At 33.5% G+C, this 12,645-nt stretch overlaps 1 protein-coding gene across 2 annotated transcripts in view; it reads right to left on the bottom strand.

Annotated features, from left to right (window-relative positions):
• The window catches only part of LOC129234531 (uncharacterized transmembrane protein DDB_G0289901-like), a 224,433-nt gene that overhangs the window by 23,741 nt on the left and 188,047 nt on the right, over window positions 1-12,645 (bottom strand). For both annotated transcript variants that reach the window (XM_054868543.1, XM_054868544.1), the window contains exon 11: window positions 11,439-11,474. In XM_054868543.1, the coding sequence (XP_054724518.1) occupies window positions 11,439-11,474 (36 nt within the window). The remainder of the gene's footprint in view (window positions 1-11,438; window positions 11,475-12,645) is intronic.

Below are 12,645 nucleotides of genomic sequence, written 5' to 3'. Positions count from 1 at the left end.
TTGATAAACTCAAGCATCTTATTGGCTTTGTTACTAGCAATGCTGCACTGTTGGCTAAACTTTAAATGCTGACTTATTAAGACCCTCCAGATCAGTAACTTTGTCTGCCTGGCTAATGACTGAACCTTGCAAATAATAACTTTTACACTTATTTCCATGCCCTAAATGTAGCACTTGACGTTTCCCAACATTAGCAGCCATACCCCATTTATCAGCCCACTCTGAAATAAGATCTAGATCCTCTTGCAGCTGATTTGCTTGTTCTTCATTTTCTACAGTCCCCATAACTTTGGCATCATCAGCAAAGCAATTCATGTTCCCAGAAATATTTTTGTGAATATCGTTCATAAAGACAATGAACAAAACAGGCCCTTACACCGATCCATGAGGAACCCCGCTTAAGGCCTCACTCCAATTAGAATAATTTCCCCTTACAACTAGCCTTTGTTTCCTTCCGGTCAGCCTGCTTTTTACCCAAATGAAAGTTTTCCCTAAAAGCCTCAATGAAAGTTTCCCTAACAGCCTCCCCCAGCCCAAATAAGGGCTGGATACGCTAGTTTCAGTTGACATTTCATCCAAATAAAAGACTTAAAATGCAATTTTTTGCTACATATCAAGGCATTTGTGAAAGGGCATGGCAAAATGGGGTTCTCCTCCTAGTTACGAAATTAACGCCATAAAAACGAAAATTTAGGATCTCTTTAGTCTTGTGAACACTAGGTATACTCTGAGAACCCGCAGCATTTAGAGATCGTTCAAGTGTCTGTAGTTGGAATCAAGAAATGATGTAAAAGATGGAGAAAAATTTTGGAAGTAAAAGTTTTGTTTTGAGGATAGAGATATAATTTATCTCCCAATTAAGGCCTATACTTTTTTTTCAGTAAAATACATGTGTTAAATTTTAATATCTTCTCATAATATTTTTTTCTTTTTTTTCCCCTTAAAACAAGTCCTACAATCACAAGGCTTAGGGAGGGGCCATGGCCCCCTCTAGATCCGCCCCCACACAGTACTTCCTTGATGATCGATGTTTTTCAATAACTCAAAGGAATGTGTGCGTGTACACGAGTACACTGTACATGCGTTGGAAGCAAGATCCCTTTCACGCAGAAATGCTTTCCAAAAGGGTAATAAAATTTTTAATTTGTTCTTTTCAAACACAACAGCACATTTATTTTTAACACTAAGTCAGAAGTAAATTAAAGAATGCTCTTTAAAACTACTTTTTACTAAACTGTTTCAGGTTAACTAAATATTTTTTTCTGCCAGTAAAATTAGATCTATAAATTTATATCTTCTTCAAAAATACTGCGAATCTAGTTGCTTGTGCACATTAATCATTTGAGTGCTCAAGAATGTTCTTGTCCTTATACTAAAAGTACAAAACAAAATGCGTAGTCTTTTTTTTTTGTTTGTTTCATCCAATTCTATTTTGACAAACAATAAAACTCTACCTATTTTTAAATTAATTTTTTTTTTATTTTTACTTTTCCAAGAGAATTTTTCTGCAAAAATTTCATGAATTCCTTATTTACATGCAGCGCAAATTAAGTGCAAGTTCTAATTCCATTGATTTTTTTTTTTTTTTTGCAGTGTAACCTCAAATTCACAATTTTACCCCTGAATTTTTTTGTAAGTAAAAATTTTTTTTTCACACCTACTGAGGTATTTTTGGGTTGTTAAATATTTCTTCTTGAAAAATATAGCAACAAACAGCTCTTCGTCGCACTCAAACGGCAACAAAACTACACATCGAAAATTAACTATAAACATTTAAGTCCCTCGCTTATGCTCCATGAAATTTTCCCATCAAAATTAATCGCATTTTCCAGTTAAAAAGCTCCTGACAAAACCAAGGAATTCGTATGCTTTCATTGTATTTAAAAATTGAGCCTTTCCGGCACAGTGTAAACTCCGTAATCACAGACTAAATTCTTGAACTTTACAAAATATGTCAGCAAGTACGTTAACATTTGCATGTAAAAGGTATCGAATGCGCAAGAGAAACGCAGGCCAGAATCTATAAATTTTGAGCCCCCCACTGCAACAAAATCTGTTGGGCCCTTCTCCAGAGGCCAGCTGTGTCATTTGCAGCGTTAATAAGTCTTAGTGCTATTTTTTTTTTTTTTTTGAGCAATCACGATTGCTTATTGCTTTTGTTTGACTGTTTTTGGCGTGCTATCATTTTATTTCCCACCGGCGCCACCCTCTGCCAGCACCACTCGTCTGCCGGCCTCACGATGCTGCTCCTCTAACGAAAACCGTCTCCAGGTTGCGTCCATATCCTAAACACACACGCCTACATACACGCACCAACACACACGCACCAACACACACGCACACACAAACACATACACACAAACACATACACACACATACGCCTACACACATACACAAACACTTACACACACAAACACACACAACTACATACACATTCATGCCTGCACACAGATACAAACGCATATGCTTACATGCACATACCCTGCCCCCACGCACACAAACTCATACACACACATGCCTACACACATACATATACCCCCCCACACACAAACACACACGCCTACACACACACTCGTGATTGTGGAAAACATAATTTGAATTCAAGATGACAAAATTCAAATTTTTTTTTTTTGAGCAATCACGATTGTGAATTGTTTTTATTTGACTGTCCTTGGTGTTTAGTTCCTTTTTCAACCCCACCGTCCTCTGCAGGTGCGACTCCTCCCGGTAGTCGCTGCTCCTGGTCGGTGGCGTCCATGTCCTACACACACGCACGCTCATACGCACTCACACACATCCACACATGCACTTTACACACATACACAAACGCTAACGTGTATACACACAGGTCTACGCACACACGCAAGCCCTACACATACACAATTATGCACGCGTAACCGCCTAAGAGAAGGGATAGGAACCGTTTCTAGAAACAAGCGAGTGATTGCGAAAAACATAATTTGAATTCAAAATTTCAGAATTCAAATTAATTTTGAATTCCATTTTTTTTCGATTTTTTAGGCTGTTGGTCACACACACACACACTGCGGGGTCTGCAGATATGCAGATCTGGGCATGGCACAAACTAATCAATGATAAATAAAAAAAAAACAATTAAAAAAAAACTTGAACTTAAGGTTTTATATCTGCGAAGCATTTTGAAATTCCGCCATTGCAGTATTGCTCTCACGAACCCCCTTTGTTCCAATGAAGAGCCCCCAGGGGTACGTGAACCACCGGTTGGGAAACGATTATTGTACGGTATCAAAAATTAAGCGGATTTTTCAAACATGGAAATGGCTATTAACCATAACTCTATCCGAAAACATATTGAATGCCTTTTTTAAATGTTTGAAAAGAGTCTATATGATAAACGATAAATTTGTGACAACTAGTTGCCCCAAGGTCAATGAAGGTCACAAAAAAGTGGCAATGTTACCGTTTTTTGATGTTCAAAAACAGCTAGCACCTTTCAGTTGCTACGGCAAAAGTAATGTCGTTTGAAAGGCAAGTAAAAGCAATAAAAAAAAAATATATATATATATATAGAAATTTTTCAGGCAAGTTCAATGTGCTTTCAGTTACATTAGGCCGAAATATGGAAAATGTCATACTTTATCGATATATAAAACAGTCATAACTTTTTGTGCGAACAACATATTGAAATTTTTTTTTTTTTGACATCATTATACTTTATTATGTGTCTTACTATATCAGTAAAATCCAGTGATGCGAAATGCTTTAAATTTTTAAATCTTAATATATAAAAATCAATGTCCTGAGATAACATATATATATACATATATATATATATCAACGCACAGCCGAAACCGCTGAAGCTTCAGACTTGAAATTTGGCAGGCATGTCCGCATGATTACAAAAGTAACCACTAAGAAAGGATTTTTCAAAACCTCCATTAGTTCGGGAGAAATTAATTAAAACCACTTAATTTCTGCGAAATTAATAACCTGTCATTGAAATTCAAATTCCTTATTTTCGAAGGCTTTCCTCCATTCAAATCATTATTCAGTACTTCATCTCAACTTTTGGTCGATAGCGAACTAGAAATTTGATATTGTTTTTGTTTCTCACGTGATTCTTCGAGGCTTTTCTCAAGTCAAATCATAATGTTTCTGTCTTTTGCTTTTATTTTTTCAAAACTAGAAACAAAGTTTTTAAGAACATCATCACAGGCGGACTATCCTTTTGAATTTAGAACAGTGTAGTTTTCTGTTAAAGTTTGCTTTGCAATAACCATTAATAAGTCACAAGGACAGACATTAAAAGTAGCAGGGATCGATTTAAGAGAAGACTTTTTTTCACACGGCCAATGTTATGTAGCTTGCTCCAAAGTCAGTTCATCAAGCAGGTTAATAATTTTAGCACCAGAAAAAAAACTAAAAATGTTGTATACAAAGAAGTTCTAGCTTAAACATAGGTATAACAATAAAATGTGGATGACCTGTGTTTGCAAAGATAATCAATACTTTAAAAGGATCGTTAATAACAGTTAAAGATCGGTTAAGGACAAGGGCATATATATATATAAGGAGTCCAGGGTCCCCGGGATCCTCCCCAAATTAGAAAAAGTTATAGGTAATAAGTAATTATTATAGGGGATTTTCGAAACTAGGTGCACCAAGCACTGTTAACACCTGCTAATTCCATTACCCGAGCAATGCCGGGTACGGGAATGCTAGTATTTTATAAAGCTTCGCATATTCCTGTAGTCTGGTTTTTTTGCTTCTTGATACTACTTCCTCACTAACTGCTATTTTAATCACATAGTTTGCACTGTAAACAGATATTTTAATGTTCTGTTACTTTTTTTTTGTATTTATTTAGCTTTATGAATGACATTAATAATATTTAGCTGAGTCTGGGGACAGTTGATCCCGTTTTTTTGTTAGAGCTGACATTTTTTGTTGAATTCAATGGAACATCTAACGTTTCGTATTCTGAAGTCATTGCCTCGTCAAAATGCTGTGTCAGTTTTAAAATTTATGTAATGGAATAAAATACGTTAAAGAAAAACCAAAAGATATTAAAAGATTCAAGTCTTCTTTGTACAAGGGGACTTGATCCCAGTCTGGAAGAGACATGATACTGGGGAAAAAAGAATACATATAAGTGTTTTAAATGCAAGTCAAAGCCTTTATTACTGCAACATAATTATTGTTTATTGTTTACTCATTAAAAGAAAAAATGTTCATATCAAATAAAAAACTAAGACAAAACAAACTCAACAGTTAATAAAGCTGATGTTTAATAAACAAAACTCCGTACTAAGAAATAACTAGCATTGCTAAAGAAACTAATAGGTGATTTTCAAATGCATTGGCACATTAGGTTCGAGGCAATTTGAAAAGTTTTGTTGTAATAAACATTAAAACTTTCCTAGGTATAAATTACATACAATTTACAGCTTTCTAACCAGATGATTATTGAATACCATATCTTGAGAATTAGAGACTTTCTGAAACAATGCACACAAATTTCATTTTTTCAAACAATAGCTTCGTGTTAGTGCCCACTCTCTTAATTTTAATGAAAGTGAATTTATTATATATAACTTATTTTAGGTGTGAAAAATATATATTTTTGATAAAGGTATGGGTTAAAGGTAGTACAAATCTGGGTAAAGGTAGTACAATATCTATATATAACGATGGGTTTGCTCAGAATATGGGTGTCTTTTATCATGAGTTATGAGTCACTCCATTCTCATGAATGTTATCTGTTAAAATTAACACTCATGAGATTTAGAGAAGAATTCTTCGCTGGAATAAATTCTACCGGTGTTTTTGAAAATTTTACTTGGTCTATTGTTTACTTAACGCAAGATACATTACTGCCTATAGCATACTTTTGTACTTTAAAAAATATTACAAAATAAATGAGTAACTCTCATGAGAGATGATTAAAATACTCTTCACATTTGAACTGTACATTTCAATATGCAACATATAAGGGATAAATATACCTATTTTTAAACTTACACATTCTAAGAAGAAACAAATGTGGCTTCCCTAACACTGTTACTAACAACGATAAAGAAATATTTCGCACGTAAAACATCTTAAATTCCCTGGGGTAACACTCATAAGTTGCACATAAGGACACAAACTGCATTGAAATTTTAAATTGTCAGATGAGCAGTTCAGTAAAATCTATTTCAGCTATGTGTAACTAACACAAATATTACTTTCTTCTTCATTGCACAAAAAGTTAAAAAGCTGCTTGAAAACCGTACAAAAAATATTTAAGAAATGTGAATTCTCTAGTCAGGACAAGGAAATTTTAGTTACTATCTAACTAAAGTAATAGAAAAGCTGTATTAGTCTACGATCATGAAAAATGCACTGAATGCAATGAATTAAGTGTCAAGCAATGCCTTACCACATGCTTTTGCAATGCCAAAAGAATGATTTTATCTACATAAAAATGAACGGATAAAGTCAGGACTCCAAACTGTCAATCGTTTTGAAAATCACCCAAATACTTATTCATCCATCTTAATCAAGTATAAAGTGAAAATTAAAAAAAAAAAAAACAACTGGATTAAATCTACTACAAGCTTATCGGATGCTTCAATTTTCCACTGTAAAAAAAAAATTCCGAAACGTTACTATTTCGGTGTAACGTTTCGGGATTTCAATAGTTTTTATACACTTCCTGGAAAAATCAAGTATCATTGTCAAAAAGTTTCCTGAACTGTTGCAGACTTCTCACTGTTGTAAAAAATATTTTTAGCTCCCAGTTTTAATATTAACTGAGCGTATTCATAAAGTGTATGGGATTCAGTCCGTCCATGCTGATTAAGCTCCCAAACGGAGCGAAAAAGTTTGGACTAGGTTGCATTGCAAGAATTGCTGGCGAGTAAAATATCCCGATACTTGCTTGCAGTTTTGGCTTAGCTTGGGCCATGTTTGCAAAACTGCTTATGAACTTTCTTAATAAATCAAGAAGGTGCCAAGTTATTGTACTATACCTACCTACATTTACTCTAAAGTTACGGAAACACGACTGGCATAAAACGGGAAGATTTCTTAATTTTTCAGTATGCTTCCGGGATGGTTTCAGGAAGGTTACTGAATTTTAGAGGAAAACATTCCTGGTTTTTGTAAGGTATTTTACCGGCAGAAATTGGGCACATCAGCTGCCTATTATTTTCCAGGAACGTTTCTGAATCGTTTTTATAGTGTCCAAAATCATTCTTGAAATTAAAAAATTAATATATTTTTTTTCTATCTTCATTCAAACGACTTACTTCAGCAGATTGTTGGGGTTTATTTTAAATATTTTTATAGTATATGAAGTTAAAACACTAGTTTTGCTCGTCATTTATAAAATGTACAATAAAGTTTAAATGTATTTTTAATATTTATTTTTTAATTTACACTGTACTTGATCAAGTTTCATGAAAAAGTGTTAGTTTCTTTAGCAAATTATTTCCTATTACGGTGTAGATTTTGCTTGTTAAATATTATAATTTATTATCTGGAGTACACTCTCAATTATCCGCGGAATAGGGTGCCACGGTAACGGCGGATAATCCGAAAACAGGTAAAAACGATGCTATTGTATGCAAAAGCTTGAAAATATCAATAACACTGGCGTACACGGATTAACTGGAAACAAGAGGTTATAAAAAAAATGCATGTAAAAGCAAAAAAAAAAAAAAAAAAACGATTCATCATTATTGCAAACGGATATGCAAGCAAATAGTGCAACCAGATTTTCTGCAACAGCTCTATATATAGGTTATACAAAAACGCACAGGGGAGGAGAGGAGAAATTTTTCAAGCCTGGTTTAGACGCTTGTTAACGCTTGTAAGTAGGGTAGATCTAAATTTCAGTAAGTGGGGGAGATCTAAACATCAGTACGTGGTGTAGATCTCATTCAGTAAGTATAGTACACGTTGAAAAACCAGGTTTCAACTAGTCAGATTTCGTTGACCCAATAAGGCTCAATATCATTGGAAGGGAGAGCTAAAAAAACAATAGTACTGTCAAAAAAAGAAAAAGATTTTGCACTTGTAAAGTTAAAATGTATTCATTTATTTTAATTAATCGTTGCCGAAGAAGGAAAAAAAAAAAGGTCTGGAAATATATGAACGGTAGCGGAAAATCCGCCCCGCGGATAATCGAGAGTTTACTGTACTGTTTCGTTTTAGTTTTTTATTTGACAAGATGCATTTAATTTTTTTTCCAATGAGTGAGTAATAACCATGTCGCAACAATGTATTTTTGACTTCTATTAAAAAGAGTTATACTCTATGTCCCCCAGGATCATGTCTAATCCTGACTGGGATCAAGTCTTCTTTTAAATACAAAGAAGACTTTATTCTTTTTACAAACTTTTTTTTTTTTTTTTTCAAAATGTTTTATTTTAATATATAATCTTCAAAAATGACATTGCGTTTTGACGGGGAAAGGACTGTTCTAACCAACGTTAGATGTTCCATTGAATTCAACAAAAATTATTTGCCGTAACAAAAAAAGGGATCAACTGTCGCTAGACTCAGGTAAATGTTATTACAGTCAATTTATAAAAGTAAATAAATTTCAAAAACATCGTATAAGTGTCACAGAACATTAATATCAGCTTACATTGCAAACTATGAATAAAATAACAGTTAATGACGCAAGTAGTATCAAGAAGCAAAACACCCAGACTGTAGAATACGCTAAATTTAAAAAAAAAAATATATATATATATATATATAAATTTTTTAAGCATTTCGCATCAATGGATTTTACTGCTATAGTTGCTATAGTAAGACACATAATCAAGTATAATAACTGCAAAAAAAAAAAAAAAAAAATATTTCCATATGTTGTTCGCTCAAGAAGTTATGACTGTTTAAATATCGGTAAAATATAACGTTTTCCATAATTCGGCCTAATGTTGCTGAAAGCACATTGAACTTGCCTCAATTATTGATACATTTTTTTAAAGTGCTTTTAATTGCCTTTCAAACAACAGTACTTTTGCCGTGGCAACTGAAAGGTGCTAGCTGTTTTAGAACCTCAAAAATACTAAAAAAAGACAAAACCAGCACTTTATTGTGACCTTCATTGAGCTTGGGGCAACTAGTTGTCTCAAATTTATGGTTAACTATAAAAAGTTAGACCCTTCTATATTTAAAACATGAAAAAATTGGATTCAAACTGTTTTTGGAAAGAGTTGTGGCTCATAGCAATTTCCATGTCTAAAAACTCCGCTTAATTTTTGATACCGCTCATCAACCTTTAGGGTCCCGTAGAAACTGAAAAACTCAACTTCAAAATGAAAAATTCTGGATTTGCTCTTCTAATACGATCAGTAACAGTTGGTATTTTTTAGGACTCGAAAGTAAGTACAGCATAGGGCTCGAAATAGGGCAGTAACGGGACCAGTTTTGAACTTAGGAAGTATGCCGAGGTTCGGATCACTACTGAAATTTTGACCACATGGCTGACACTTATCAAACACCCACTTAAATAAAAGATTTAAGAATGTTATGCTTTTTGATTTAAATAATTACAGCATGTATTAGAGTGTTAGCGGAGAAGTTTAGTAGAAAAACGAGACTCAAACGGAATATCCGGGTTTATATGTAAAACCTGTTTTGCGGCTTTTTCGACTCGCACTTGGGGGATCATTTTAGTGTCGAAATAAAAATTAGCCAAATTTTCAGCTTGTTTTCTCAAACAAGCTTCGAGTTTTTCAAAAAATCCTGTTTTTTCGGTTTTAATTCGTTTTTTCACAGTAAAATTCTAAATTAATGATTGACAATGTTTTCCCTTATTCTTAGGAATAAAATACGTGAAAAATTATCATAGTCATAATTTTTAAACGAAAAAACCGTTTTTTGGCGACGGAAATAAAGTTCAAATTTTTTTTTTTAATGCGTTTCTGGAAAGTCACAAATTTTTGTCAAAAAATGTCTTTTATACTCTATATTCAGAATTGTTTTTGAAGTTTTTAAAGTGGCGGAAAATACGAAAAATATTAAAAAGATTTTTTTTCTCTCATAATTTTGCGTTTAAACAAATTTGAACCTTTTTCATTGCTTAAAATTTTATTAAAAAAAAAAAAAAAAAAATTGTCTTACCAGAGGCCATACTGAAAAGACCGTTTTAAGGAGATTCATATTCCAGATATCGGCAATTTCAACGTCGATTCTTCTGGAAAGTCGTTAAATTTTGCCAATACCTCAAACTGACCCTGGACTCGGCATTCCATTTTTGTTGCCACTTGACGCTACATTTCACTGTTGTCGACAAAAACCTGGCGAATTATTGCTAAGTTTATGCTACTTTAAGACATTACTGCAGTTTGCATTGAAACCTTCATTAATTTGCCCCCCCCCTCCCCAAATAAAACCCTATAACACATACCGTGTGGAGTATCTGATTGGATCAAAAAACGGAAGTGCATTACTAGACTCCACACAAACCCTACACAAGAAATTTTAATCTGTTAAAACATAAGTTTTTTTGACTTATGAAAAATATATACTACAGTCATGAAAAAAAAATTAAACACTCTTAATTATGCGGTCATTATACGTGCCAGGGAAGTAAGGACGGTGTCAGCCGACATGGATTAAAGATCTTTTTAAGACTGCCTAAATGAAATTTAGATAAGGGGTCACATAGAAAATAAAATGAACTCAAAAGTCTGAATTTTAGAATGGAAAACCTATTTTTTACTTTAATAGATGAGTTTTGATGGCTAAAGGCAGCTAGGGTACAAAATTTCATAGCAATCCGACCAGCAGAAAAAAAAAAAAAAAACACGAAAAGCGATTCAGGGACCGCCGCCGCATGTAAAATGCTTCTCTAAAATTTGAAATTTCCCAATCCACGCAAAAGGTTTAGCTAAATTTGAATTTATTTTTTCAAAGAAAATACCAGCTGAATTATTTGCTATTTTTTCAAAAAGTGGAATGTGATGGGGGGGGGGGGGAGTAGCTTAAAATATTGATGAAAATTAAATTATGCAATACACAAAAGTTTTAAAATGATCAAATCACTTCAAAGTCAGTTAATTTACAGAATAACCGTAGATAACTTTCTATAGTTGAGGCAAACCTAACCTGGCAGCGTTATATTGCTGTGATTAGGATCTACTTAGCCATCACAATTTCCACACGCAACTTCATGATGCAGATGTACGAAGTCCGTTTTGCGTACTATCTCAATCCCACAAATACGTTAAAGTTATAAAACCAGCATTTATCTGAATGACTGGAAATTAATAACAGATATTTTAACTTCAACGTATCAGATTTTAAAACGTAATTACGAAACTTACTGGTTTAATAAAATTGATCGAGGAATATACTTAATTAGACGTATAGTTCAATGAAAAGATCACAAGTCAAGGAAAAAAGAAATGACAAGAACAAAAACTTATTTTAATCGATTGTCAAAATGGCGTACTTACCAAGTCCGCGCACAGGGCTTTGCAACAATTTAAAAACTGGAAAACAGAAAAATTATGAAGTATCAGAAAATGTCAATTTACTTTTTACTACAACAAAATTTCATTTCAAATTAAAGGGAAAAAAAGAAGAATTATATTTCACTGTAAGTTTTATGGTTAGGCTTATGTAGTCATATATTTAATTAATTACTGTTTGTAAGGACTCAGATTGTCATTGGAGCATTTATCACAAGTTATAGTTTTCCGCTCATAGTTTCACTCAATCTCTTTTTAGGTGAAGGACTTCAATAATTACTAATTTATTCAGATCAAATACCACACCGGGAGATTTATTTTATACAACTTTTGCAGTACAACAAATACGCAGCAAATTTGGCGACGACGTTACTTATCTATTTTCGCTAAGGGAGAGAAAGTAAAATAGTCGTGATAGTCAGATAACGTTCCTGTAACGGAAATGTACCGAGAATTGTACGTTCAAAAGTAAGAAAATTTTTTTTTTCAACTTTTTATTAGCGTCTGTCAGTGTCGCTCGGTAAATTTTAACTGTAATACCGTAGGCACCACTTAATGTGATCCCGGTTAATGTTTTCATTCGCTGAATGTTATCAGAGCACGAAGACAGAGCAGAAACACTTGTATATTAACGTATGTTAAAAAAAGTCGGATATTATAATCAGTTTATACTTATCACTTTTTCATGAACTTTCAACTTTTCCCCCTTTTTTGTTCCTTAATCAACAGAAATACGAAGACAAAAACTAACAAGTAGGATAAATAAATACCTTTGTGCTGAACAATAAAGTAAGAAAAACAACGTTGAAAAAAGCACAAATTTGCCAATTACAGCAGACACGTGTTTCGGCGTTACAGGAACGCCTTTTTCAATGCAAAAAGTAATGAGCTTATGGATGAAAAGACATCCGACAAAAGCCAAGAGCAGATAAGCATGCAGCTTAAAAGATAAAAATAGCGGACTAGCCAAACACCAATGAGAAAATTATAAACCGATCAGGAACCAATAGGAATGCAAGCAAAGGCCAAGAGCTTTTTCTTAGGTACGGAACCCAGAAAGAAAGAATTCAATTGGACAAAGATTAAGCCGAAGCTTAAACAAAAAGAAAATATCGGTAACCGTGAACCGCAAGAAAGGAAAAGCAGAATGGAAGAAAAAAATACCACGAAATAAAATAAACAGAAACAAAAA

The sequence above is a fragment of the Uloborus diversus genome, chromosome 1 (assembly GCF_026930045.1).
Source record: "Uloborus diversus isolate 005 chromosome 1, Udiv.v.3.1, whole genome shotgun sequence".
Taxonomy (NCBI): Eukaryota; Metazoa; Arthropoda; class Arachnida; order Araneae; family Uloboridae; genus Uloborus; species Uloborus diversus.
The sequence above is the reverse complement of the archived record's forward strand: the minus strand, read 5'-3'. Positions and strand labels throughout refer to the sequence as shown.